General features: G+C 42.5%; 1 protein-coding gene across 1 annotated transcript in view; it reads right to left on the bottom strand.

Moving 5' to 3' along the window:
* Window positions 1-15041, bottom strand: part of LOC148888847 (ephrin type-A receptor 4-A-like) — a 49211-nt gene extending 34170 nt beyond the window's left edge. Inside the window, exons 1-3 of the mRNA XM_089013237.1 lie at window positions 14765-15041; window positions 12851-12918; window positions 11598-12261 (exon numbers count right to left, since the gene is read on the bottom strand). Of these exons, the coding sequence (XP_088869363.1) occupies window positions 11598-12261; window positions 12851-12918; window positions 14765-14870 (838 nt within the window). The 5' untranslated portion in view covers window positions 14871-15041. The remainder of the gene's footprint in view (window positions 1-11597; window positions 12262-12850; window positions 12919-14764) is intronic.
* Between the last annotated feature and the right edge of the window lie 12527 nt (window positions 15042-27568).

The raw sequence follows: 27568 nt of genomic DNA, 5'->3' as shown, positions 1-27568 counted from the left end.
GTTTGTCAGTTGCCAAATGCCGAAACGAAGAGATCAAGGGCAGACAAAAGACTCGTGACTTGCGCTATTCTGAAAAGGCAAAAGCTGGAATCCGACATAGTGTGTGCCATCACATTCTTCCTCCTATCACCCATCAGAAGCCTTTTCACTCCTCATCTTTTGTCAAGCTAAATCCAGTTGTTTGTAAAAATTAAGCAGATCAGAAAGAAAGGAAGCAATGGTTTGTGGTATTTAATAAGAGCTTTTCTTCATGTGGTTGGGGGTGCTTCTACTGGTCACGATTTTATGCTGATGGTCGATGGACAAGAAAAACAAAGAAAAATGCATAGACAAGCAAGTCGTCATCTCCAAGCCAGCTAAGTTTTCCTACACAGCAGGCTTTGAAGAGTGCTGCGCACCAAATAAAACATCAACCTACACACTCGCCATTGGAAGCCCACGATGAGTGACCCGCATACAAAGTATAGATAAACTTTTCTTCCTGCCTACACAACAAAGTATTCGACACACCAGGGACTGAAAGCTTGAGAAAAAAAGCCTCCGCAACAATAGAACTCAGGAACATAACACCCATCACACAGCACGACAGAAGTTTTAGTGCCAAAGCACAGCAATTGCCTCTCTTATGAAAACAAGAGAATCAAGTTAAAACTGAAGTGGAGTCATTCATTTTTCGGGACTGGGTGTCATTTCCTTTTTGGGGGGGATTGAAAACCCGTTCAGTGTTTAAAGGACAACAGTCGCCCCCGGACAAGTTGTGTCCATAATTTGTAAAATGACTTCAAATGACTTCTACTGAGCCGGTGGAATCTACAAAGATTCCACCGCATAGAGCTATATTTTACGTTTTAAGACTTGCGCTGAATATTCAGGAAGTCTTGTTTTCGAGTTGGTGACGATTCCTGACATGATGTCACGTCAGGAACCCCTGACCGAGAAAGTGACACACAATGCATTCTGGGTACTTTTTTTGTCGGAAAACACATAAATAACATGATGGCGAGTCTGCCAATCCTCCACGAAACGTGTTCAGTTGGACAAGAATGCTTCTGCTCTCCTCATAAGAGGGAGCACATAGCTCCTACTCTGACATCCCTTCACCCTAGAGTTCTTTTCAAGATCCTATTATTTGTTTGAAAATCTTGAAATGGCCTCACTCATCCACCCCTATACACCTCAGGTCTGCTGACCAGACATGATTAGATGCGGCAAAAACTAAACGGAGGCTCAGAGGGGATTGAACCATCTCCGTAGCTGGTCCTACTCTCTGGAATGACCTGCCACTGAACATTCAGCAAGCCCCCTCGCAGCCGATTTGTAAAACCCGCCTCTTTAAAACTCACTTGTACTGTTTGGCATTTGACTCGGCAGGATTGAGACTTGATCTTAGTTTTACTCCCTGGAGCTTTCTACTATCTTTGTGGCTGCTTTATTTCCTGTATATGATAGTTGTCTATGTTACAGCTCCAGCTGTTGTTAAAGCGCTGTATAAATCAATATGTATTGTATTCTAATTCAACACGGACACATGACATACAACAATCACACCAAGAAACCAGAGCCATTGGTTGGTAGCGGGCATTAGTGAGGATGACTAGCTGCTGAATGTTAGCATCTGTCACAGGAGCAGCAGGAGAGTAGAGCAGGTCAACTCATTAATTCTGTCACGAGGGGTTATTAATTGCGTCCGGACCTGACGGCGACTTGCAGCCACAGGGCCGGCGAAAGCAGCGAAAAGCTATCACGTTGATGAATGAGGGACACGCGGACACCCAAACTGATCAACGTGACTGATGATGCTTTCGAAAGCACGTGTTAACCTTGACCTGGCGGCACGATATGTTTCATATCTTCAAAGATATCACATTTATGAGTCATTGTCACGGATGGTATTAATAGCGGCGCTAGTGAAGATCAACAATAGCAGACTGTAAGGTTAATAACTTTCTGTTGGTAATTGCCAAAGTTGTGCTGATGTTGGCTCGCACCAGAAGGTGCAATGGCTGCTAATATTTATTTAGGATTTATTTGTTGTCAGTCCAATGATTTATAAGTGTTTGCCGCCAACAACCCTGATTAAATGCAAATCACAGAACCCATTAAGCACGTTTGAATCCAATTTGCAAACAAAAGTAAAACTTCTGATAAAATATATCAATAAAGCTCTGGCATTTATACACGCTCCCCTACTTACAAACATTCAAGTTACGAACAATGTTTCATATGAACATTTTTATAGTAACATATATAGTATTCAAACAAAAGTAAACATTCATACTAAAATAAATAAATAAAGCTCTGGCATTTACAGACACTCCTCTACTTGCGAACGTCCAAGTTACGAACAACGTTACATACAAACATTTTTGTAGTAACATATGTAGTTGTACATGTAATAATACAGTTTCTTTCTAAGCGCCTTTCAAAACTCTCAAGGACACATTACAGTTAAAGTTCTATCTATATAAATCAATATGTATTGCATCATATTTTGTACAGCCACCCCCATTTCAAGCTTAGATAAGTGCAGACCCATATAGGAATTAACACGTTTTTTTTCTGATGAAAGAAGAGAGTCTAAGGTTTCTTAGGCTGCATTGAATATTTATGTAGTCCGAAAACTCAACATTCTTGCAATTTAAGTGAAAATGATAAAAACCCTGGCACTGGAGTGGACACATTTTTGCACATTGTCTGCCAGTGAATGAGTTAAACATGCTCCATAAAACATATGTAGTATTCTCCTCAGTTGTAAATGTACATATTTTTATAGAGCATATATTTTACGAAATGTTCATTTTTCAGTACAAACCAATAGAGGCTACTTATACAAGCCTTAAATTAATTAATATTTTTATATAAATATGTCCCGGATTTATATAATTTTAATTAATATTAATATATATTAATATTTATTTAAACCTTAAGCATACTTATATACTCAATACATGTTACTTATATACACCTTAAAATTACTTGTGTAAGTCTTAAACATGCATTCCATAAAAAAAAATATAGCACTGAAGCAACTTACGAACAAATTCACTTTACGAACAACCGTTCGGACCGTATCTCATTCGTAAATTGGGGAGCATCTGTACTGTATGGTATTCAAATGTAATATCAAGTGTGTACAGTACTTTGTGGTTTGACGTTGTGTGTTGTGTAACGTTTTCTCACGGTGTATTGTTTGTAAAGGTGGAAAAAAGAGTAAATTCCGAGGCAACTTCCTGTGTAGCAAGCACTCCACCTTTACATGGACACGTATAGCTTAACTTCTTCCTCACTTCCATTATAGCCAAGCCTAACAAAGAAAACTATTACAAGAGGCTTATCATAACAATCTGAAGTATGCCACCCAACGTCTTAAGAACGGTCAAGAGTGACCGCACCTAAAATTTGGAGGCACAGAAATTAACAGAAGAGGGTCAAAACAATTCGCAAGAGCAGCCATGTCATTCAGGGACATCATGAGCGAGAAAACAGAAGGCTCAGTTAGCTCATTTCACATTTAATAATACACTTTTTTACATTTTTGCATCCATGACAGAATTTTTAGGGGGGTGCGGGTGGGGGATGTTCCCGTCATAGCCGATAATTCGAGACAAAAGTAAGAGCCATGTACACAGTGTCTACACACCTCTTCAAATATTAAATTTGAATACCATACAGTGTAGACGTTCCCCAACTTACGAACGAGATATGGTCCGAACGGTTGTTCATAAGGTGAATTTGTTCGTAAGTTGCTTCAGTGCTATATTTTTTTTATGAAATGTATGTTTAAGACTTATACAAGTAATTTTAAGGTGTATATAAGTAACATGTATTGGTTTGTACTGAAAAATAACCATTTCATAAAATATAGGCTCCATAAAGATATGTACATGTACAACTGAGGAGAATACGACATATGTTTTATGGAGCTTTGATGATTTCAAAGCTGTCCACGGATGGTTCGAGAACTTTAAGCGTCGTACAGGGATTCATTCATAGTGTCGATCGTCATGGTGAGGCAGCCAGTTTTGACGATAAAGCTGCCAAAGCTTCCAAGGAATCATTCCTCAAGATGGTGGAGGAAGAAGGCTACGTTCCTCGTCAATTGTTTAATGCAGATGCTCCATTCCATCGAGCCATCAACGACCATCACAAAGGTCAATAAAACGACTTTATTATTCAGTAGTTTATTTATTTAAGCATAATACCATAGCACATTTATTATACATAAAATAAGGTATATTTTGTGTAGTTGTAAGGCTTAGAAAATTAGAAAGTTATGTTTTATGGGGACCTGGGAACGGATTATTCTCATTTTAATGGTTTCCTATGGGGAATTAATGTTTGGGATACACACTTTTTGCCTTACACACTCTGTCTGGGAAGCAATTAAGTTTGTAAGCTGGAAAATACACAAATGTCAACCTGTGATGCTTCAACCTCCCCAACATGTGGCTTCCATTTGTTTACAGACTTGGTTGTGAGGCCCCTTTCAAAGTGGCTTCCTATCATGTCCTTTTGCGATGACCTATTCTTCGGGTGTGTTTGTTGTGTGTTCTCACACATCCTCCCTTTTCCTGCACCCATTCCACTTGTCTCCATTGTTTTTTTATTTTGTTTTGTGTCCCGGAGCGACGACGCTACATTTGCATAGTCATTTACCTCCCTGATCCGTTTGTTTACGATGAATTCAGATCAAGCCTTTATTCATTGTAAACAATGTCAGGAAGGCATTTGGCTCCATTGCCTAATCAAGCACACATGGACTGTACATGCGTGCAAGTTTTCTACTCCCCGGAGATCCCGTTGCAGATAAAGACAATACTACGTTTCTGTGTCCCCAATGCCAAGCTATCTATTAGCTATATGGCTATCTAGCAAGCTATCTCGCGAGCTAACTATCTTATCGTGTGACTGTAAAGTGAGATTGAAAGTTTTGAAAGGTGCTTATAAATGAAATGCATTATTATTATTATTATTATTATAGCTAGCTTTCTATCTATACCTGTGACTGTAAAGTGACCTTGTGCGCTTATAAATTAAATGCTTTATTATTGTTGTTATTATTGCACTGGAGTGGACACATTTTTGCACATCGTCTGGCACTGAATGAGTTATTAAGTCCTCGAGAGTTGAAAGGCGCTTCGAAATGAAATGGATGATGATGATTATTAAGATACATAATAATGCAGTTAAATGACCTTGAAATATGAATACTTGAGCTAATCCGCAGCACGCGCTTTTGTAGTCTACGAGGTACAGTCAGCAGCAGTGACAGTAATATGGTCCGCAGGTCGCGACCCCAACTCAGAACGCAATCACCATCAATGCGTCTAACGTCCCCACTTGACCTTTGACATCTGCGGCAATTCATCATGCCAACTGGACACTGGTCCATTCGTCATTGTCTCGTCTTCCTTTCACCCACTTCCTCCTTTCAACCCTTCTATGCCGCTTCTTTGTGAAGACATTCAAATGCCATTTTCGTTGTTTTCCCCTTCCACTCGACATCGTGGCTGCCTGTGAGGCATTGCGGTTTTCCTCTTTTCCTTTCCAGCAGAATTTGACAACTCGCAATGGATCCGAAGGGATCACGGCTTCTAATCCCGGAGACGTGCCCCCTGGATTCCTAGCGCCGAGAGCCCTTCAAATACCCAAATTATAATCAGCATAATACATTTCATTGTCACTTGACAGTCACAGGTTATGTTTTTCTGTGGGTGAGCAGCGACAGCCACGCTCGCCAGCGTTCACTCAACCCGGAAGTAACTCAAATAGATAGAAAGTTAGCTAGAGAGCTAATAGATAGCTGTGCCAGCTTTCGCTCAACCCAGAAGTAACTCAAATCGATAGAACGCCTGCCAGAGAGCTAATAGCTAGCAAGCTAGCTATTGACGCCAGCGTTCAACCAATCTGGAAGTAACTCAAAGATATAGAAAGTTAGCTAGAGAGCTAATAGATAGCTAGCTATTAGCGCCAGCCTTCACTCAACCCTGAAATAACTAAAATCGATAGAAATTGTATGGTGCAACGTCACCAACAAGGGGGCGGGACCTTCTGGAACTCGCCATTTCGGAGTCATTTTGAAGTAGTTTTGGGACACTCGAAGTCATTTTTATTGTGTGTTTTGCATTTGACAAAAACTATCAGCCTGCGTGTTTTGGCTATTTTAGATGCTATCAAACGTTTTTCTGATGTTAGTTAGGAAACCAAAAAATGGTGTCGGTTGTCCAGAAAAAGCAGAGTTTTCAGATTGTTCCTCAATCACTATCCACTTCACTTCCTCTTGTGATTTTTGTTTCTTTTTGCCCCCCCCCCCCCCCCCCCACCTCCATCTCCCTCATCCATCGTCTCACCCCCCCCCCCCCCCCCAAGAAAAGCATCCTTCTTCCACTTTTGGCAAACAAAGACGTTGGCTCCAAAAAAGCCTGTGTGTAAATAAAATCGGCTGTGGCCAGCCACTTCTTCCTTTGCCGAAAGTCCGTCTCACTTGAGAAACACCTCTTCCGACGGACGGCGGAGGGGCGGGGGGCAATTTCATGTGAGCTAAAAAGAAGAGGAAGGGCAAGAGAGCAAAAGAAGGAGAGTGTGCACAAGTGCGGCTTGAAATGGGGGCAAGCGGAGGAAGACAGCCGGAGGAATGGGGGGGACGGACGCTATTGAAACAAGTGCTGGGTTGTGATGTTGGGGGTATTGATTCGGGGGGGGGGGGGGGGGGGCTTTTCACATGCTAATTTGCACGCCGACTGCTTTAATCGCGCCCCCTTCCCATCATGAGCTTCAAAGAGGATGCTTTTCACACACACACAAAAAAGAGGAGAGGAGCGAATTTCTTCCACATTCGGATTATTTCCATAGCAAGCAACGAGTAAATACATCCATCTTGTGAGTTGACACATTTGTTGACGTGCGAAGGATGAACTGTTTGCTATCAAAATGCCAATTAGTCTTGTTGACTGGCAGGAAATGGTGCAAATGAAGGACAGTGATAGAGTGACTTATTATTCGGGAATGATTAGATCATCATTCAAGACTTTTTTTGTGTCAGGGAAAGGGGGGCGACTCACAAGTCTCGTCACTCTACTTCATGTGATTGTAGATGTCATTTTACTTGTTGCATCTACCAACCGATCGAGCGATCGACCTACCTACCGACCAATCTATCTACCGACCGATGTATCTCCCGACCAACCGATGTATCTACTGATCTATCTACCGACCGATCAACTACCGACCGACCAATCTATCTACGGACTGGTCGACCGCTCTATCTCCGGACCAACCGATCTATCTACTGATCTAACTGCCAACCGACCGATCTTTATACTGATCAACTACCGACCGATCTCTCTACGACTGACCGATTTATCTACTGATCTATCTACCGACCGACCAATCGACCTATCTTGCCAAAATGGAACTGTATAGTGCCACTTAGCAGTTTTTTTGACGACGATATACTGCATCTGTTCTACCGAAACCGTGCGATCTATCTACTGACTACCAACCGTCGAATCGACCTATCTATCTACCGATCTATCTACCAACCTATCTGTGTCTCTCTCTCTCTCTCCCTCTCTATTTTCTCTTTTATTTACCGGTAGCTTTATTTTAAGTAATTCATTTTCACCAGCACGCCTTGAATGGCAGGAGGAACACCAGATCTAGACACGGGCTTTCAAAGGCAGCCCTACGAGTGGATTTCCCTTTTTTGTGTATCTCCAATTGGCATAAAGTAAGCTCAATATGTTTCAAGTCGTACTCGTGTCGGGATACGCAAGGCCGCAGACGCTGTGGGAGCTGCAAAGCCATCAAGTCGGGGGTCACACTCCATCACCGTTGGCTTCCTGCCCATAACAGGCCACCGCCAGCAGAAAGAGAAGAAGGAGGTGCTGAGTGTCAAAAACAGTGAAGGAAACAAATGCGGCAAGGGCAGCATCCCATGCAGGAAAAACGTGTCAGCGCCTCAGCTAATGATAGCGAATGACTATCGCCACTGGTACTGCCCCTAAAATGTGTATTGGGGGCAGGGGGAGGACTTTTGTTTTGTTTGTTTTTAGGGACACTTTTCGACATTTCAAATTTCGCTTTTTACAGGCACCGGATGAGAATACGTGAAACATTCTGTCTTCCCTTTGTTATTATTCCCTGTTCTGGTTTGCTTGATCCCTTTTGTCTTTTGAGCAGCGCAACTGAGCTTTTCTGGTGACAGGATGAGTGATGAGTACATTCAACTCCACTCTACAGGGCTTCCATTCCACTCCCTGTGTCTATGATGGGGTGCTAATGCATATTCATATGCGCATCTGCAGTGCAAATTTGCAAATACGCGTCTACTTGAGTCAAGTATTTATTTATTTAGTTGTTTTTTTTTTGGGGGGGGGGGGCGTTTGAGAGGGTTGGTTGATACAAAAATGAGTTGAGCATGGCATTTGGACCACTGCGCTGGTTTTTTGGGCACACTCCCATATTGGGTTCGTAGGAACAATGACAGATGATGATGTTCATTGTGTTATCTTTCTTCCAACAATGAAGGTAATCTCATTATTCAAATCACTTCCAATTTACAAACATGAACCACCTGGACAGCCACAATAGAAGGTGTGTAAAATAAAGGCTTAATGGCTATCGGGGGGGGGTTTACAGGGAGTATTCCAGGAAATGGGAAAATGCGACACGAGACCAAAATTAATACAAACACCCACACAAAGCAGGACCGAAAGTGTATGTTTTTGTGAATGAAGAATGTAGGACGGCAAAAGATAATGAAAATAATGATTCTTGTGGTTTACATGAAACATCGCTGAAAAGGTTTCTTCAGCCGTCATCTGTACTTCTTTGAAGGTGTCGGACGTTTCGCTTCCCATCCAAGAAGCTTCGTCAGCAAACTAAAGTCTTACTGGTAGTTTCGGCCCTATATATATCCCAACTGCCCAGACGTGGCGGTACGGTGACAATGACAAAAACCCTGGCACTGTAGTGGATACATGTTTGCACAGTCTGGCAGTGAATGAGTTAAGAACACATTGTCCACAACAAACACACGGAATGATATATGCAGCCTGGATATAAAGTCTATTCATGTTCCCAAAAAACAAACAGAATATGATGCTGACAGTGCAGAACCCAAATTGCTACCAGTGCACTGAATTCTCCTCAAATTGTAATGGCCGTGGTCCCAGAGTGACACATGTATTTGACTAATCTGCCCTCCCCCCACAAGCACATCAACATCCGTCGGAAAGCATGAACCCTCGTCGCCAGACGAAGAGCGTAGGACACAGTGACCCTTCACCCCCCTCCGTCTCTCCCTTCAACAACGGAGCAGCGAAAGGGATCCCAAATGCAAACATACAAAGTCCTCTTTTTTTTTAATCAGGGGGCCCCTTGGACCTCCGTGCCCTGGTTGCCCCTCTGGCTTCAGCCTATAGGCGACAGCCTCAGCACTCTCGGCCCACCTTGAGCACAGACACGCACTCTACACAGCTGTCAAAACCCTGATGCCTTAATCAATCCTGGATCGGCAACCCTGTCAGACGCAGTGCTAAGATGGATGCGCCAGGGGCTCACCTCTGACCTCTGCCAGCGGTTGAGTATGCAACTCCTCGGTGCTCCACCCACCCAGCCCCCCACAACTCTCTACCTCTACTCTGTGCCCTCTACCTCTTCACATCTCTCTCTTTCTCAATTTCTTTCCCGCTCCCTCACACACACACACACACACACACACACACACACACACACACACACACACACACACACACACACACACACACACACACACACACACACACACACACACACGCAAGTACAGACCCTAAGTACCACCAGCCACATCACACTCTGATAGAGCCCCCCAAACAATGGCAGAGAAAACCCCATTCATCCTGGTCTGGGAACGAAAAGACAAAGAACCAGAAAACCAAAAGATAAAAATAATCAAAGAATATTATCAATGCATACTCACAAATACAAGATTGACATCGAACCTAAATCGAGACAAAATCACATTCAATTCATATCCTTCACGTCTCTAAATGCGTCTGTCAAATGGAAGTTAAATGACTCTTATAATACTTGTCAGACTAGAGGCTGTTACACATCTAATCAATGCCCATAACTATTGAGCCCAGATTTTTTTTCACCTTTCAGTCACCTCAGCACAAGCAAGCACACAAAAATGTAATCATGTTATTAGGCGACCAAAAAAGGATGACAAAGCGATACTCAACGTGATGCGTATTGGATTGGATCTCCATTCAAACGTAAATCCGCTTCAATTCCAAGCCGCGACCAATCCACACACGCATGGGTGCTCTGTCCTGACGCTATGTGATGATTTCATAAGAAACGCTGCTGGTAAAGAGACGACATGCTTCATTTGACCATGTTTTCCAAATCCTTTTTGGCCTTTCCACCGTATGGTATATTCTTTCTTTTGAAATTAAAAAAAGGATTTACATCAGAATTTTAGAGGTCTAACCAAAGTGGGGCACTCAGAAACTGTCTGTCTGAAGCTGTCATTTTGACTTGAAGAGAACACATTTTAGTAAATGCAAATCAAGATTGAATGAAAGTCCAGAACTAAATACCAGTCGTGGCCTCCATTTTAAAACTTCCGTCTTTCCAACACTTTGAGGGACACAAAAAACCAACGCCAATCAGTTGGTTTTTGTACGGGAGCACAAGCACATGTTGTCATCCAGAACCATCTGTGAGCACTTGGACTGCTTTTTTTTTCGGGCTCCCCAAGCAGCTAGCGCTAGCCCTAAATCACTAGTTGTGTTTGTCATGCAATTAGTCCAAGATAAAGGCTCCCCCATAAATAAAGAGAGGCGTCCTTGTCTGCCCCCTTGTTAATCACCCGTGTTCAGCCTGTGACCCTTCGCGGCTGAGGCCTTGCTGCTTATTGAGTCCTAGTCGCCAATAGTTAGTAGATGTTGCGCAGGATGCGCTAGTAGAAGACTATGACAGAACCGGCAGTGGTTTGTTTGGCCGGATGAAAAATAGGCCACCATTTTCTGACATAATCCATCCATTTTCCAGACCGCTTTATCCTCGTTAGGGTTACAGGGGTGTCCTGGAGTCTATCCCAGGCGTAGATAGCTAATAGCTAACGAATAGTTTGCGAATACCTAATGAATACATAGCTAATACCCAAATATAATGCTCCAATTAGTATATTTTGGTTGATCTCAATCAGTTTCGTATGCTCGGGCCATCTTGTTGGATTGAGAGCAGAAGAAGAAACGTTTAACTCGTTTTCCTGATGAAAAAAGACAGTCTAAGGTTTCTAACGTAATTGAATGTTTATGTAGTCCTAAAACTGAATATTCTGAGTGAAAATGACAAAAACCCTGGCACTGAAGTGACCACATTTTGGCACATGGTCTGGCAGTCAATGAGTTATAAACCTGGAAAGAGAATCTCTCCTTTGACCTTATACATCCTATTGAACAAGGCAGTGGGCCTACTAACGACTTTGTGTACTCTCATCGTTGCAAAAAAACAATGAAACGAAAAGTGCAGTCATAACATTGGAGACAATGAAGAGCTTGCGCGGGAACCGTCAAGGAATTGGTGAGAATGTTTCAGTTTCTTACCTTGGCAGTCTGCCTTTCGTTCCTCGTAGCCAGGGTTGCATAGGCAGTTTCCAATGGGCACCAACCACTCTCCGTCGGCTCCGCAGTACATTTTGGGGATCTCTTTCTCCTCCGAATTATCCACGCAGGATCCCCGAACCTCTACCAACGACGAGGTATCGGCTCCGGTGACGGTATCGGGAAACTGGGCCAAGTTCCGCACGGCCAAGGGACACTTCTTGTAGAAGACCCTGACGGATACAAGTGCAATGCACGCTCCTACGTCCTGGAAGGCCAAGTAGAAACCCTTGCGGGTGAGGCCTCCCACGTCGCGGACCTCCGTGTTGAGCTTCATGATGCGGTCGCCGATGTCCACCTGAGTGAAACTCTCGTCGGCGGCGATCGTATCGATTTTGCCAAACTGGTTTTCGCGAATGTAGCGCTCTTTGTCGTTGTTGGACTCGTAGTAGTAGAGGTTGAAGGTTTCCTTGCAAGTTCCCATCAGCCCCGGAAGGCTGTTGCAGTCTCGCAAAGTGAACTTGATCTCGATGTAGACGCGTTGGGCTCCTCCACGGGAAATCCAGTCGCTGCGGAGCCAGTTGTTCTGGTTGGGCTCCATGACGTTGCACACCTGATACGTCCGAATGGGAATGTTCTTCTCATCCATGATGCTCACCTCTTCCCACTGGTGGAAGGAAGCACACAACCAACCAATGCAGGTTACCAAAAGGCTTCAACATTTCTTTGAGCAATTCTTTTTTTTTTTCAATTGATGTATTCATGTATTTAATGTATGTATTTAACTTAAGTATTTATTGGTGCATTTATTTACTTCTCGACCAACAAGGCAACCGCCCCCCCCCCCACCTCCCTTCTTCCTTCCACTCTGGTAGAAAAGGATATAAAGTTTCTTCACAAAGGGCGATTCAATTCATGGTCTCTTCAGGAAACCTGACGCCTGCTGCACTATTTGCCCCTCTGACCAATAGAGAGAAAGGCAGCAAGAAGAAAGGGGGGACCATGTCTGAGTGGGGGGGGGTTCCATACAATCTTCATTTTTGAATGATTTTGTTTTTCGGGATGATGAAGAATGTACTTTGGAGCTTCATTTTAGCATCAATGCTCAGGGAGTAGGGTGACTATTTCATTGGGTTCACCTGGATTACAAGTTGTCAAAGAGTTCTGTTCTGTGTGAGCTCCATTTCCTGATCCCTGGCCCGAATATCCTTTCCATTTTCTTTCAGTGGACGAGTACAAAAAGGAGAGACACTTACCCCTCCTTCTGTTGGATTGGCGACCCATCCTAGCTCCCCCTGTGCCGCTCTGGAGTCCAACAACGTGACTAGAAAGCAGCAATGAAGAGAAAGGTGCATTCAGTCCGCATGGGGTTTGCTCACTCACACACACACACACACACACACACACACACACACACACATCAGCACTGGCATGCTTGGGCTTCACAATTCAGCTCCAACATAGTGACAAAAAAACAGACAATCTTGGAACCTTCATTTCATTTTTTTTTGGGGGGGGGGGATTGCATTACATGCACACAAAAATGCTCAAGGGGAACAAAAAATGTAAAAATACAATAGAAGAACCCAATATAGGCAGATAGACAGACACATGTTACAGTAACATTACATGTTTTAAGATAAACATTGGATTTTTTTTTTTTTAATTACTTTCAAAGTAACTGTAGAAAGAGAGTCAGAAAGAGAGAAGATGGATGGATGGATGGATGGATGGATGGATGGAGACAGATAGATAGTTAAACATTGGATTTTTTAAATTATTTTTTGAATTAAAAACTACTACTCAAAGTAACTATAGAAGGAGAATGAGAGAGAAAGAGAGAAATTTAAAAGTAACTATAGAAAGAGAGAGACACAGGTAAAAAGACAGAAAATTGATGGATGGATGGATCAACAGACAGACAGACAAGACAGATAGTAATGTTACAGTAACATTAATTTTTTAAGTTAAACATTGGATTTTTTTACATTATTTTTTTATTTAAAAATTACTTCCATAGTAACTACAGAAAGAGAGACAGAAAGAGAGATACAGACAGTCAGAAAGAGAGAAAATTGATCGATGAACAGATGATAGACAGACAGATAGACTGATAGAAATGTTCGTTACATTACACTTGCGTTTTTTTAAGTAAAAATTATTTTTTGATTTTAAAATGGACTTTAATAATGTCACCCAGCCGTTCCTGAATCAGCACGTACACGCACACACACACACACACACGCACGCACACACACGCTGAATCCCAGTTTCAACAGTGTCAAGTGTAGTCGGGAATCTCTGACGAAAATGTCTCTTTAAACTTGAACGCGAGTGTTTTAGCATAAATTGATTCGTGAATTGGAATCGTGACATACGGTCCAAGCCAAACTGATTTTTTACAGACATTTTTTAAACCTAAAATGGGCAAAACGCCTATTAATGTCATTTACTAAAATGCACACAAATAAACAAATATACAAAAAATAGCCGTCCGTTTAAATGCACGTGACAGTGTTCGTAAGGGAAACAAAACATTCGCCGATATTTTCAACGACGATTTACGTATTTTGGCTGTTGGCATACTTGCAACACGACGCAAACGCCTTATTTCAAATTTAAAAGTAGCCGACGTGGAATGAAGGCAACCGGGACAGGACAGTCGAGGAATTGAAAACCGACGAAGCTGGGTTTGCTTTTATCTTAAAATATTTTTATACGACGCTTATGCAGCCCTGCTTGCATACGTCGCACCGTGTTACGATTTGTTCGAAAAAAATATGTTAAACGGTTCGTTAAAAGTTCGTTAACGTAACGCGATTAAACCGACTAAGACCTCGATCGGTCGGACGCCGATGCGTAAAAGGACGCGTAAAGTTCTGCGTTGTCGGATCCGTCCAACGATTTGGAAAACGAGCATAAACCGAACCTCTCTCGTATTTCGGTGTACAGTTTAACAACATCGCTCTTTTGGTTCTCTTTCGAACATCCGATCCGATGCGATGCGATGCTCAGACGGTCTCCGAGTGGCTCCTCGGACGACTTTGGCTTCCAAACAAAGCAGCGTGAAAGTTGCAAACGAAGCGCGTGAGTGAATTTTCATCAGCCAAATGGGGTGCAGCTGGACGCAAAGGTTCGCACGCACGAAGAAGCTCAATCGCCACTCTTACCTTGATTGCTGGGGTACGTCCTCGACGTGGAAACAAGTGTCGAAATCCCTGAAAGCAGCAAAGCAACCCTCAACCAAATCCCCGCCATGAGGACCATTTTGGCCATTTTCTCTTCTCTTCGGCGTTAGCTTGTAATTGTTTTCTTCTGTCAGGTCCAGTTTTCTGTCGCTCTCTCTCTCTCTTTCTTTCTCACTCTCCCCAGTGGAATAAGGGAGAGAAGCGGACACCAGTAACAGAGACGCACCACCCGGCCGGCGCACCACAGACTGGAGGCGGGTCTTCACTGCCCCCCCCCCCCCTCGTCAATCCAAATGGGAAATGGAGAGAGAGGGTAAGTATGGTGCGGGTGAGGGGAATGCAGGGGGACAAATAACTCAGTCCCGCCCTCGTGAACACTCCGCACAAGTCTCGTCAGTAGCTGCAAGAGACGATGGAGAGACGTGACAACCCAGGCGACATTTGGTCACATAACCATAAAATTCCACTCACTCTGTGATATTGAAGGATAAAGCGCGTCGAATCTTTAATCCTGGGGGTCAACAAAGCGTTGACAGTCAATTCAAGCATCTGCGGTCAGCCACTGGGTCACTTCAAGGCCGATAGTGGCGCAAAATGGCCCGTGGCACTCTTGTGAAATGGAAGTCAAACGCTTAATATGCAAGGCAGCAGTTGTCGATGCTGATCCGGCTTGTTGTTTGGCACCAGAGACAGACGCAGGTCCAAGGTGAGGCGGATTAGATCAAGGTCGCCACCTAGCGGAGGGAGTTCGACGCTTGTTCTGCCTGCAAAAAGTAGATTCCAAACAAGCATCAGCGTGACCTTCTTCATAAAACACAGTGTTGCACTTTGGGGAATTGACTATTTCTATTTTGGGATCGAAGACGAGGTTGTCATGGATGACCAAAAACATTTGGGAGTGGGAAAATCAACATATTGATATTCACATTTGAAGGACAACCGACGTCTCCGGACAAGTTGCGTCCATCATTTGGAAAATCACCTCAAATGACTTCGACTGAGCGTATTTTACAAAGATTCCACCGCATCGAGCTAGATTTTAATTAGATTGTAATTTCCTTTTAAGAATATTCAGATAGTCTTGTTTTTGAGTTGGTGACGATTCCTGACGTGACGTCACGGAGGGAACGCCCCTGACCGAGAAAGCCACACACAATGCATTTTGGGTACTTTGTTTCGTCTGAAAACTTCGTGTTATTCCATGTTGATGGTGAAATTAGAAGGAAAACACATAAATAAAGCGATGGTGAATCGTTGTGTGTTGCACCAAGACGACTATTTGATACTAGTTGACACAAATTCCCAGCGGACAAATCAGCCCATTTCCAACAGCGCTTGGGCGCTATCTTGTGCATTTTCTGGGATGCTACACATCAGTCCTGACGCCTCAAAATGACCCGGAAGAACTTCTTTAATCGATTGCAAATGTTTATGCTTTCCTCTTCAGAACTATTGGAATCCTATTCATAACTGGACGTGTAACAAGAAAGCATCTTCTCCCAATCTGAAGCCATTGTTTTGATTCTAGAGCAAGGCAAGACGACTTGGCGTGACGTCACGAACAAGGGGGCGGGACCTTCTGAAACTCGCCATCTTTGAGGTCATTTTGAAGTAGTTTTGTGACACTTGAAGTCATTTTTATTGGTGTTTTGCATTTGACTAAAAATATCATCCTGCGTGTTTTGGGTATTTTAGATGCTATGGAAGGTTTTTCTGATGTCACTTAGGAAACAAAAAATGGTGTCGGTTGTCCTTTAAATAACAAATTTGAATAGCAAAACAGACTCAAACGAGGAGGTTTCTTCAGCCGTTTATACATCATTTGAAAGCTATTTAAATGATGAATTCTGATTGAAAAATGTTGTCACATCCCTACAAGATGTTTTTATCTTCGGCAGTAAGGATGAAAGCCATGTGACGTCTGGGTGGGACCTTTGCGGTGGTCCTGACAGAGCGAGAGTGGGCAGGTTTATGCTTCTTGTCTTCCTTTGTTTGTGTCAGTGTTTTTGATTGATGACACTCCCATCCTTTCTTTTATTCTCCTGTCAAACAAAGCATCTTTTTTCCACTGGAGGATGGTGGGGGGTTAGGAAGAGCATCTTTTGGTCCTTCCGCAAACCCACTTAGCTTTCTCCAGCTGGCGTTTGCTGCCCACACATCTGCATTATGTGTCAATCACACACACACACACACACACACACACACGCGATGTCTCCCAATCCTTTGTTTGGACGAGCGCATGAACACATGCACCCCTCAAAAATGTACTCACAAATTCTAAAAGTGTTTTGCCATGCATCAAAATCATGTTAGGAATATTTCTTTCACTTTGGATGCCATATGTGATAACACGAACTTTAGACTCTCTTCGTTCATGAGAAAAAAGAGTTAATTCCTAAATTATATGGATCTGGAGTAATCTGAGCATGAAATGGGAGGCGGCTGTACACAATACAATACATCCATATTGGTGTATATAGCGCTTTAACAACAGCTGAAACTGGAACAAAGCGCTAACATGGAACGAAAAGGAAATGCTGCCACTTGTGGAAGGGAAAACATTGCCAGAGGTCTGACTAGCGCTTTATCGACACCCAAGCATGAAAAAAATGGGGAAAAAAAACAGCGGGAATGCCGCTCTCTGTCATATTTTCAATTCCCGAATAAATCCGTGAACGGCAGTAAATGAGTTGAGAACAAAAAGATCTAAATCTAGTGATCAATGCCCAAAATCACAAGCGCACAATCTTGAGTCCCTCACATCTGTTCACATCATGACTTGCAACAAACAAATACGCAGACGGCGGATAAGAAGAGAACAATGACAAAAATCCACTCACGCCAAACAGCAAAAACACACAGCAAACAAAAACGTGCATGTGTTCAAAGCAAACTGGCAGACTCACAGCAAACATCAAACCGCAGGCCACAGATGCTACGTGCTACGTGCTACGTGCTACCCCCCAAGGGATCAAAATTCACCCGAAAGCCTCATCTACATTTGCAGCCAGTGTTGGTGATAATAATAATAATAATAGTACATTTCATTTCTAAGCGCCTTTCAAAACTCTCAAGGTCGCTTTACAGTCACACGATCGGTTTTTCTGCGGGTCAGCAGAGGCCGCCACATGCGCCAGCGTTCGCTTAACCCGGAAGTTACTCAAATAGATAGAAAGGTAGCTAATAAGATAGCTGACAGATAGCGAGCTAGGCCTTCACTCAACCCGGAAGTCACTGAGCTACAACGCTAGCTAGCTAATAGATAGCTAAGTAACTCGGATAGAAAGATAACTAGCTAATAGACAGCTAACAGATAGCTAGCTAGGTCTTCACTCAACTTGGAAATAACTCAGATAGAAAGCTAGCTAGCTAATTGACAGCTAATAGATAGCTAAATAAATCTGTACAAACATGACCCCCACCCCAAAAAAAAGCCAGAATGCTATTGTACGGTATTACAGAAAAGACAAAGAGAAAATGACTTTATTATACTGTACAGTTTATGTCTTGTTTCTGTAATACCGTACAATAGTTTTGAAAGGCGCTTAGAAAAGAAACGTATTATTATTATTATTATTATTATTATTATAATCAATTTACATCGAAAAGCAAGCAGACTTCACTCTAATTTAAAACCTAGTCTCCATTTTTTCCAGATACGCCATAGTAGAATCCCACTAGCGATCCAACCTCCGCTTCATACCACCCCTGACACTCTCTCTCTTGAGTGATTCCCTCTCAAAGGTTGCAGGTAAATGGGGTAATCTCCTGGCCTACCCCCAAAAAACATCCCCATTTAGCGCGAATGGAACTCAAGCACCCGATGGCAGCATTTAGACCCCCACACTGAATACACTGACACACACACACACACACACACACACACACACACACACACACTCACACACACACACACACTCTCTCACAACCCCTACCTTGCCCCTCTCATACTATCTAATCACAGTCCATTAGTCACCCCATTAAAATTCTTTTGTCCAATTTGGTAGGAATGTTACCCTTGTGGAAAAAAATAGAGGGAAGCCACAATAGGGCCTTTTCAAATCAGGCTCGAAGCAATAAAGTCACAGAGAGAGGAAGTCCCGCCCACTTTCAAACTTCCAAAGTCAAGGAAAAGAGAACAGAATCCATTTTAGGTTCGTAAATGACAGTGTGACTGTCTTCAAATAATATGCAGACGCTCCCTCAACTTACGAACGAGATACGTTCCGAACGGTTGTTCGTAAGGTGAATTTGGTCCTAAGTTGCTTCACTATTCTATTCTGTATGGAATGTATGTTTAAAGGACAACCGAGGCCTCCGGACAAGTTGTGTCCATAACTTTATTTTGTCTAGAAACTTTGTGTTGATTCGTGTTAATGGCGAATTTAGAAGGAAAACACATCAATAACGCAATGGTGAATCCTTGTGTGTTGCACCAAGACTACTATTTGATACTAGTTGACACAAATTTCCAGCACACAAATCAGCCCATTTCCAATGGAGCGTGGGCGCCATCTTGTGCGTTTTCTGGGGCGCTACATTTCTGTCCAGATGCCTCAAAATGACACGGAAGGACTCCTTGAATCGATTGCAAACATTTATGCTTTCCTCTCCAGAACTATTTGAATCCTATTCATAACTGGATGAGTAGCAAGAAAGCATCTTTTTCGAATTTGAAGCCATTCTTTTGATTCTCGAGCAAGGCAAACCGTCCTGGCGTGATGTCACAAACAAGGGGGCGGGGCCTTCTGAAACTCGCCATCTTTGAGGTCATTTTGAAGTAGTTTTGGAAGACTTGAAGTCGTTTTTATTGGTGTTTTACATTTGACTAAAAATATCATCTTGTGTGTTTTGGCTAATTTAGATGCTATAAAATGTTTTACTGATGTCAGTCAGGACACCAAAAAATGTTGTCGGTTGTCCTTGAAATCGCTCCACAAGAGATGCATGAAGCATGCTTTCATCATGTAGACAGTATGTATATTCGCAACGGGGCTGTCAAAGGGCTCATATGCTCCAAGTGCTTCTTCGAAGATGGCCCAAAAAAAGAAATGACAGCCTCTTTGTTTCTGTGAACAGCCTCCGCGTGCTCGCCATTCATAGCGCCATAAACACAATTGTGTCGTATGACGTGTATGTAAAAAAACAAAAAACAAAACAATGCGGCGCTACCTCTGCTTGTGTAGATCGTGACAGCTTAACAAGATGCTGGTGAAGGCGGAGACGGAAAGACAGGAATTGGTGGTGTGCAGTTAGTGAAGATGTTAGCAATTAAAGGGGTGGTTTTCATTCTCTTTTTTCTCAACATTTAAACTTAGCTCTTTAAAGAGAACCGCTGACAAAAGTACGCACATTTGCTGAACAAGAGATTTTCAGACACATGCATGTTGTTTGGATTTCATGAGTTACATTACATTCATCTAAGAATGGAAGGGAAGTAGATAGGTAGATAGGTGGCTAGCTAGATAGAAAGATATCTAGCCAGCCACATATCTTCCTATATATCTAGCCACCTATCTACCTAGTTATCCAGCTAGCCACCTATCTAGATCGGTGGCGAGCTAAATAGGTAGATAGGTGGCTAGCTAGCTAGCTAGGTCAATAGGTGGCTACCTAGCTAGGTCAATTGGTGGCTAGCTAGCTAGATAGGTAGATAGGTGGCTAGCTAGTTAGATAGGAAGATAGGTGGCTATCTAGCTAGATAGGTAGATAGGTGGCTAGCTAGATAGGAAGATAGGTGGCTAGCTATCTAGCTCGCTAGCTAGATGATGCCGTTTGACTCAATCTTCGCTGTCAGATGTCTTTTCAAAGACGTTAAGGTGTCTTGTGAGAAGCTTTGGATGTGTGATCAGAACTCTCTCACAAACAAAAGCAGCCGCAACTTCCATGTCCAAAACCTTGATTGACATCTTGTGAGCCACTTCCCCCCGCTAAATTAGTTATTTAACATCAGAAAAGACCTGCCCGTCCGTCTCCTCTGCGTAAGCTCAAGCGTATCTCTTAAGCTATCCCTTTTCATTTACCAAACACTTAATCATGTTTCTGGATGTCGTTTCTCTCGCCAAAAATCACTAATCCTCTGGCAGAAGCTGAGTTTTTGTCTACTACTTAGTATCTACCTGAAAGGGCTTTCGGGTCTTACTGGGAGGACACACTGCTTAGATTTCGGTGGAGTCTTTTTGATGATTTCTAAGGACGTTACTCACTTGGAAATTCAATTAAAGACAACCATGAATCGTTCAGCAGAAGAGAATCAAATGGCTTTGGATCGGAGAACCATACACAGGTCTTGAGTATAGCTAGATAGCTAGTCAGCTGGTTAGCTAGATAGACAGAACGCTTTCTAGATAGATAGATAGCCATATAGCTAATAGCTAGTCAACTAGATAGCTATCAAGCGAGCCAGACAGCTAATAGATAGCTAGCTAGATAGCCATCCAGACAGACAGACAATAGATAGCAAATAGATAGCAAATATCTAGCTAACGAGGCGTTCAGCGTTCTTAACCCGGAATAACTCAAATAGATAGAAAGCGAGCCAGCTAGTTAATAGATAGCTAGCTATCTAGCTAGTTGGACGGATAGATAGATCATAATTTGCACAGCATCCCAACTTCACTTTAATGTGAGTTTGTTGATGCATGATGATAGAAGCTAAAGCCATTTTCAGAACATTAAAAGAAAACATTGAAATGGGACGAACATTGGGAGTTTTTGTTTTTTGCCTCGTAGGTCAAATGTCGCAAATGTGGGAGGTTGATGGGATCATGACACGACAATCATAACATGCTCCCTAACGCACGCATAAACACTGATTCTGGTGCTCCTCTCTCTCCCATTTAGGAATGCCATTTTTCAGTCACGGTGGGACTTTGCTGTTTGAATAAGAGACACAAACATCAGCCAGCAGTTGATCAATGGCGTTTCTTCAGGGCCGAAAGGAGTCATGGATCGCATTTTCTGGACGGGAAGTCGCCTCCTTGTTCGAGTCACTACAGCCATAAAATATACAAGACCAATAAAAAATATCTACAGTGATATCTCAGCTCACAGATTTAATTGCTTCCCAGAAAGTGTGTGTAAGGCGAAAAGTTTGTCTGCCAAACATTTATTTCCCATAAGAAACCATTAAAAATGAAAATAATCCGTTCCCGGGTCCCCATCAAACGCAATTTTCTACTAAATAAACCTTAAAACTACACAAAATAGACCTTATTTTATGGATAATAAATGTGCTATTGGACTGTAATAAAAGAAATAAACTGTACTGTATAATAAAGTGGTTTTATTGACCTTTGTGATGGTCGTTAATGTAGTTGCCTCTTGATGATATCCGAGTGAAGTTGCCGTCCTTTCTCTGCAATAATACCCTCACTCACTGTCCCCTGCCAGCTGCTTTTCATGAATCCAAATATAAATACGTTTTTCAACCTCTGTTATTGCCCGAGACCGTTGCTTTGACAACACAGAAATCCCCTTATCCACACATAGCAATGGTCGACTTAGCATACTGTAACTGGGATGCTAACTCACACAAACACACACCTCGTTGGTGTTTTTAATGATCTCCTTCTTCTGCTCGACCGTCATTTTTTTTTGTGTCGTCTTCGGATTAACACTAGCCTGTGTTGGGGTCTTTTCAGGTCCCATAATAGCAAAAGTAATCCACTCGATAACAAACCACGTCTGCACTCAAAGAAAGGAGGTGTGGAAAACTACCACCGTGGCGCTGTGTGGTTTGGTTCGTCTGCCGAAAACTAGTTCCAAGATTATATTCTCGCAAAATTAATGTTCGTAAAGTAAAAAGTTGGCTTGCTAAAGCTTTCGTAAACTGAGGTATCACTATATAACGATCAACGCATTTTCACATTTGTTAGTAGTACAAGAGTGCAATTGTTGGCGGAGGTATGTGCTCTATGGAATTGGATTTCAGTGATATTTCTAAAGGCAATTATTGGATGTCAACACAAACGCAAAGTAAGAAAAAGAAGATGAAATTGAGATGGATCATTGCCTCGGGGCGGTGATACGGATGGCGTGACCTCCACCCAAGCCCAAGCTGCACCTGTGATCGCAGGCTGTTGCTTGATGAGGCGCCTGATAAGAACATTTTCTGCATCTCGGTCCTTTTCTTTGAAAAGAAAGCCCAACTGTCCAGCGGCCGTCCGTGCCTTTAGGCCGTCAATCTCAGAGCTAATCAGCTTTTGGACACTGTCCCCCAATGGGACCCCCGACCGACCCTCACTGAGCAACTGTTCATCCTTGTCGCAATGTGGGCTGGAGACCTCTTCAAAATGGACCTTTTTCTTCAAACATGTGGAAACTGATCCGATTCCCATTCTCCACGGTCTAAATGAGCTAAATATAGCAGTTATTGCGATCTTGGACCTTGGCTATGTCTGCCTCAAGAGCATTGTCATTTTATTGTTGACGTTTTTGCAAAATTTGGCATCATATGTCCTTATTGTCATTGTAGTGGTACCAAATGAAGGCTAATTAAATGTTCTTGAATATGGTGGTAAGCACAATAAAACACCGCTGTAAAGTTTAGCGAATTTTAATGCACAAACAGCTGGGACACAACCAAACAATCAGTTTGGTAGTATGGTAGCACTGCACTGAAACATATATTGCATAAGAAACTGTCAGATAGGATGTTACTAATTCATGTATGATCATTTGTTCAATGTGGCTTTTTTGAAACTGTCAATTTTTTTCCGCTGGTACTCCACAACTAGTCCATTAAATGCCCACTGGGCTGCCATTTAATTGGCTTCATTGAAGTATCCCTCTCGCCATCAATAATCTCCGACGTCCTCGTATAATGTGCCATTCATAATGTGAGTCATCACCTGAGTCAACTTAGCGTTAGCCCCATTGCCCCACATTGAATGAAATCAATAGAAACAATTGGATAAATCCCCAATTCGGATGACAGCCGATGGATTTTTTTTGTCTCCTTATACCTTTCAAAGTAGAAGCAAATCTCTCATTTCATAGGACAGATGTTCTTTTAATCTCCCGCAGAGGAAGGTTTATTTCAAGCGTGGAAGGCCCCCTTGAAGGACAACCGACACTAATTTTTTATTTCCTAACTAACATCAGAAAAACGTTTTATAGCATCTAAAATAGCCAAAACACGCAGGCTGATATTTTGAGTCAAAGGCAAAACACCAATAAAAAGGGCTGCAAATGTCCCAAAAGTGCCACAAAATGAGCACAAAACAGGGGAGATTCAGAAAGACATGAACACAAACAATGCGGTGGAATCTTTGTCAAATGCGCTCAGTAGAAGTCATTTCAAATCATTTTACAAATTATGCTTCTATTAGTTATTTATTAGCTAGCTATCTAGCTGGCTACCTTGTTACATATGTATTTGATATCTATTTGCTAACAAGTTATTTAGCTGGCTACCTTACTAGCTATCTATCTGGCTAGTTATATAGTTTCAGCAATGATCTGCATTGCATCTGGAGGGATGAAACATTTATCATTACGGCAAAGAGAGAACTTCCATTCATCAATATTTCAGCTTCTCTTCCTGTCCCACAGCGAGTCGAGAAATGACGCTTTGTGTTCTTGCACTTTTTTTAACTCATTCACTGCCATTCCCCAATTTAGAATAGATAGCTAATAGCCAGTTAGCTCTATAGCTAATAGATATAGTAGCTAGCCAAATAGCTAGATAGCTAATAGATAGATAATAGCTAGTTAGCTATATAACTAACAGATATAGGAAGAGGATCTGAGGGAACGAGAGGGAATAGAAATTTGAAGGTTATTCATTCCACATTTGTTTGGGTTTTGTTTTTTATCTTGTGGGATAGTGCGTATGAAGCGGCGGTCAGACCTCTGGCAAAGTTTTTCCCACTCACAAGGGAGCAGCATTTGCCTTTGTATAGCCGCCCCCATTTCCATTGCAGATAACTCTGGAGGCAAATATACATTTTTTTTCTGATGAAAAAAGAGTCAAAGTTTTTCTTTAAAAAATGAATAATTCTTGTATTTTCTGGTGTATAAGGCGCACCCAAAAGAAGACCCTGCGCCTTATGTGCAGGTGTGCCTTATATGTCCTTTGTTGAGTGTCCAGTCTCCCCGACATGGCTTAACCTGGTTCACGTGCGATCTGGTCACGTTTGTCCAGCGCCTCCCTGGGTAGCACTTGTGGTTTTGCTTCAGCTTCTGCAAGAAGTCTCCCTTCTGAGTCGCCGTCGCACCTTTTCAGTCTTTGCCGTCCCGCTTTTAGACCTTTGCATCAAATATTCATGGAGGAGAGACAGCCGCGGCAAATCTGCAAGACACTTTTCTATCGTCCCTCCATTTGACTTTCCATGCCTCCCTCCGTATGTCCTTAACCAGGACTTGACTTTCTATCTTGCATGTCAACGTTCCGTGCAAGGCCTACTCTAGGCCTTCAGTAGTGCTATGTCTGATTCAATTCACAGTTGCGAATGTGGTGTGATTTATGACACATCCACTAGAGGATGTCGTTGGCCAGGAAATAACTTGTGACTTGAGGAACCTTAAAGGACAACCGACACGGAAGAAAAGTGAATGATTAATTGATCACTCCGAGGTGGATTCGGCAGCAAAAGACTGGAGGGTTTTACATGAGGGAGAAGCAGCCATGGCGGTGTTTAAACTTGACAGCCTTTCTTGTTCCTTGGGCCTTCTCTTCTCTCGCTCTCTCGCACTCATTCCTCATTTGGATCGTGGCTTTCTGAAGTGCTGTTTATATGTTCAAAGTGAGTGGGATGATGAAATCATCACAAAGGCGCAAGGTTAATGGAGGACGATTAGCTGCCGGCGACGTGTCCCGTGATGTTTTGTCGCCATGCTTCCAGGTGATCGGAACCCATGTTTACTTTTGGCATCAGAGCGACGGGGGGGAATGAAGAACGAGGTCTGCTTTTTGCTAGCGTGACACGAGAAGAGAATCATCGGGTCGCAGAGCAAAGCAAGTCAAGGAAGAGGTGGAGGCTTTACGTGTCGTCAAAGTGACGCATTCATCACCGGCCGTTTGGAATTCGAAATGAAGAGTGAGAGCGTAAGTAGGGCTTCAAAAGAGCAATATCATTCATTCATTCATTCATTCATTCATTGTTCGTTCGTTCCTTTGTTCCCTCGCTCGTTCACTCACTCACTCGCTCACGTACTCGCTCATTCCCTCACTCACTCACTCACTCTCATTTTTTTAAAGCCGTCAATAGTTCACGTTCAGCAAGCACGCTGCGATGGAGGTGAATGAGTTCATGCACCACAATGGATAAGTGCCGCCATCTTGTGGTGAAAGGGGAGAGTCTCACAACATTCAAGATGCTCACCATGAAGGTCACAAAGGTCACAGGCTTCATGGGAAAAGTGAAAAGTTGGGAACGGGCATGTTTTTGGAACGGAGTGCATTTTTTCCCATGAAAACTCATAAAAATAGGATCAATTGATCAGTAGGTTCCACGATGTTCAGAGTTTTTTTAAGTCTAACTTTTAATCTTGACGAACTTTTCATTTTGACTATCTATCTATCCTCCTACTACCGTTCATAATTCTGTTCGTGATCAACTCCTAAAATGACACATTGTTTTTTTTTATCCATCATGGCTCGTTTGTTTGAGGGAAACTTGAGTGTAATGAAAAAAATGACCAACAGAGGTCAGTGTGCAGCTGCACGTCTCCATTCAGAATGGATGGCGGCTTTTGATCAATAACGACAGCGTGTCTTTATTATTTAAGGACATTTCATGGACGTATTATAGATGCATTCAGATATTTCGCATCGATATTTATGCTTCAAGGACCACCAAAACCATTTTTGTTGACAGACAGACAGAGACAGACAGACATAGATAGAGAGAGAGGATTCTAGAGATATAGAGATATATATAGATATATTTATATAGTTATAGGTAGAACTCAAGCTAGATCGATAGAAATCAAGCTAGATAGCTAGTTAAGCAGCTAGGTAGCTAGCTGGAAAGATGGCTCCATCCACTCAGCCGATATCACAAGAACATTCCATTTGAAAGCAAGCAGGTTTGAAATAGACAAAGACTCTGTGGCTTCAATCATCATCATCCAAGACACAAGAAGTAAATCCAAAAAAGCACGTCTTGCCGACACATGTCTCCGTGTCAGTCCAGACGACTGTCACAAGAGATTACCAAGAAGAATTGAATCCGCACAGGAGGTCTGTGTGGTTTTTTTTAATTACTGTGTTCTCCAAGATCCTCTGTATATTCCTGTAGTCAATAATATCTCGCATGAGTTCATCTATTGAAAAATATTTCACATCACTTTGCCATATGTCTGCGTAAGCTCTCAGTCGTACAGGAACGGTCCATCGATGACAAGGTTTCTTCAGCCGTCATCTGTACTTCTTTCAAGGTGTCGGACGTTTCGCTTCTCATCCAAGAAGCTTCGTCAGCAAACTGAAGTTATAATACTTTAGTACAGATGACGGCTGAAGAAACCTTTTCATCGATCCTTTTAATAATAATAATACAAATAATATTAATAACAATATATTTCATTCCTAAGCGCCTTTCAAAACTCTCAAGGTCATTTGACAGTCACATGATATAGTCGCTAATAGATAGCTACCCAGCCAGCTAGATAGCTAAACGATAGCTAGCTAGATAGCCAGAGAGCCAGCTAGACAGCTAATAGACAGCTAATAGATAGCAAATAGATAGCTAGGTAGCTAGCTAATAGATAGTCATAAAAGTTTGCTTCTCACAGAAAAGTAGCAAAAGGGGCCATGGCGCTTCTTACTAACCGCTGAGACGA

This window comes from Hippocampus bargibanti, linkage group LG14, assembly GCF_051943395.1.
Source record: "Hippocampus bargibanti isolate YZ-2025 linkage group LG14, ASM5194339v1, whole genome shotgun sequence".
Taxonomy (NCBI): Eukaryota; Metazoa; Chordata; class Actinopteri; order Syngnathiformes; family Syngnathidae; genus Hippocampus; species Hippocampus bargibanti.
Note: the sequence above shows the minus strand (reverse complement) of the source record. Positions and strands in the feature narration are given on the sequence as shown.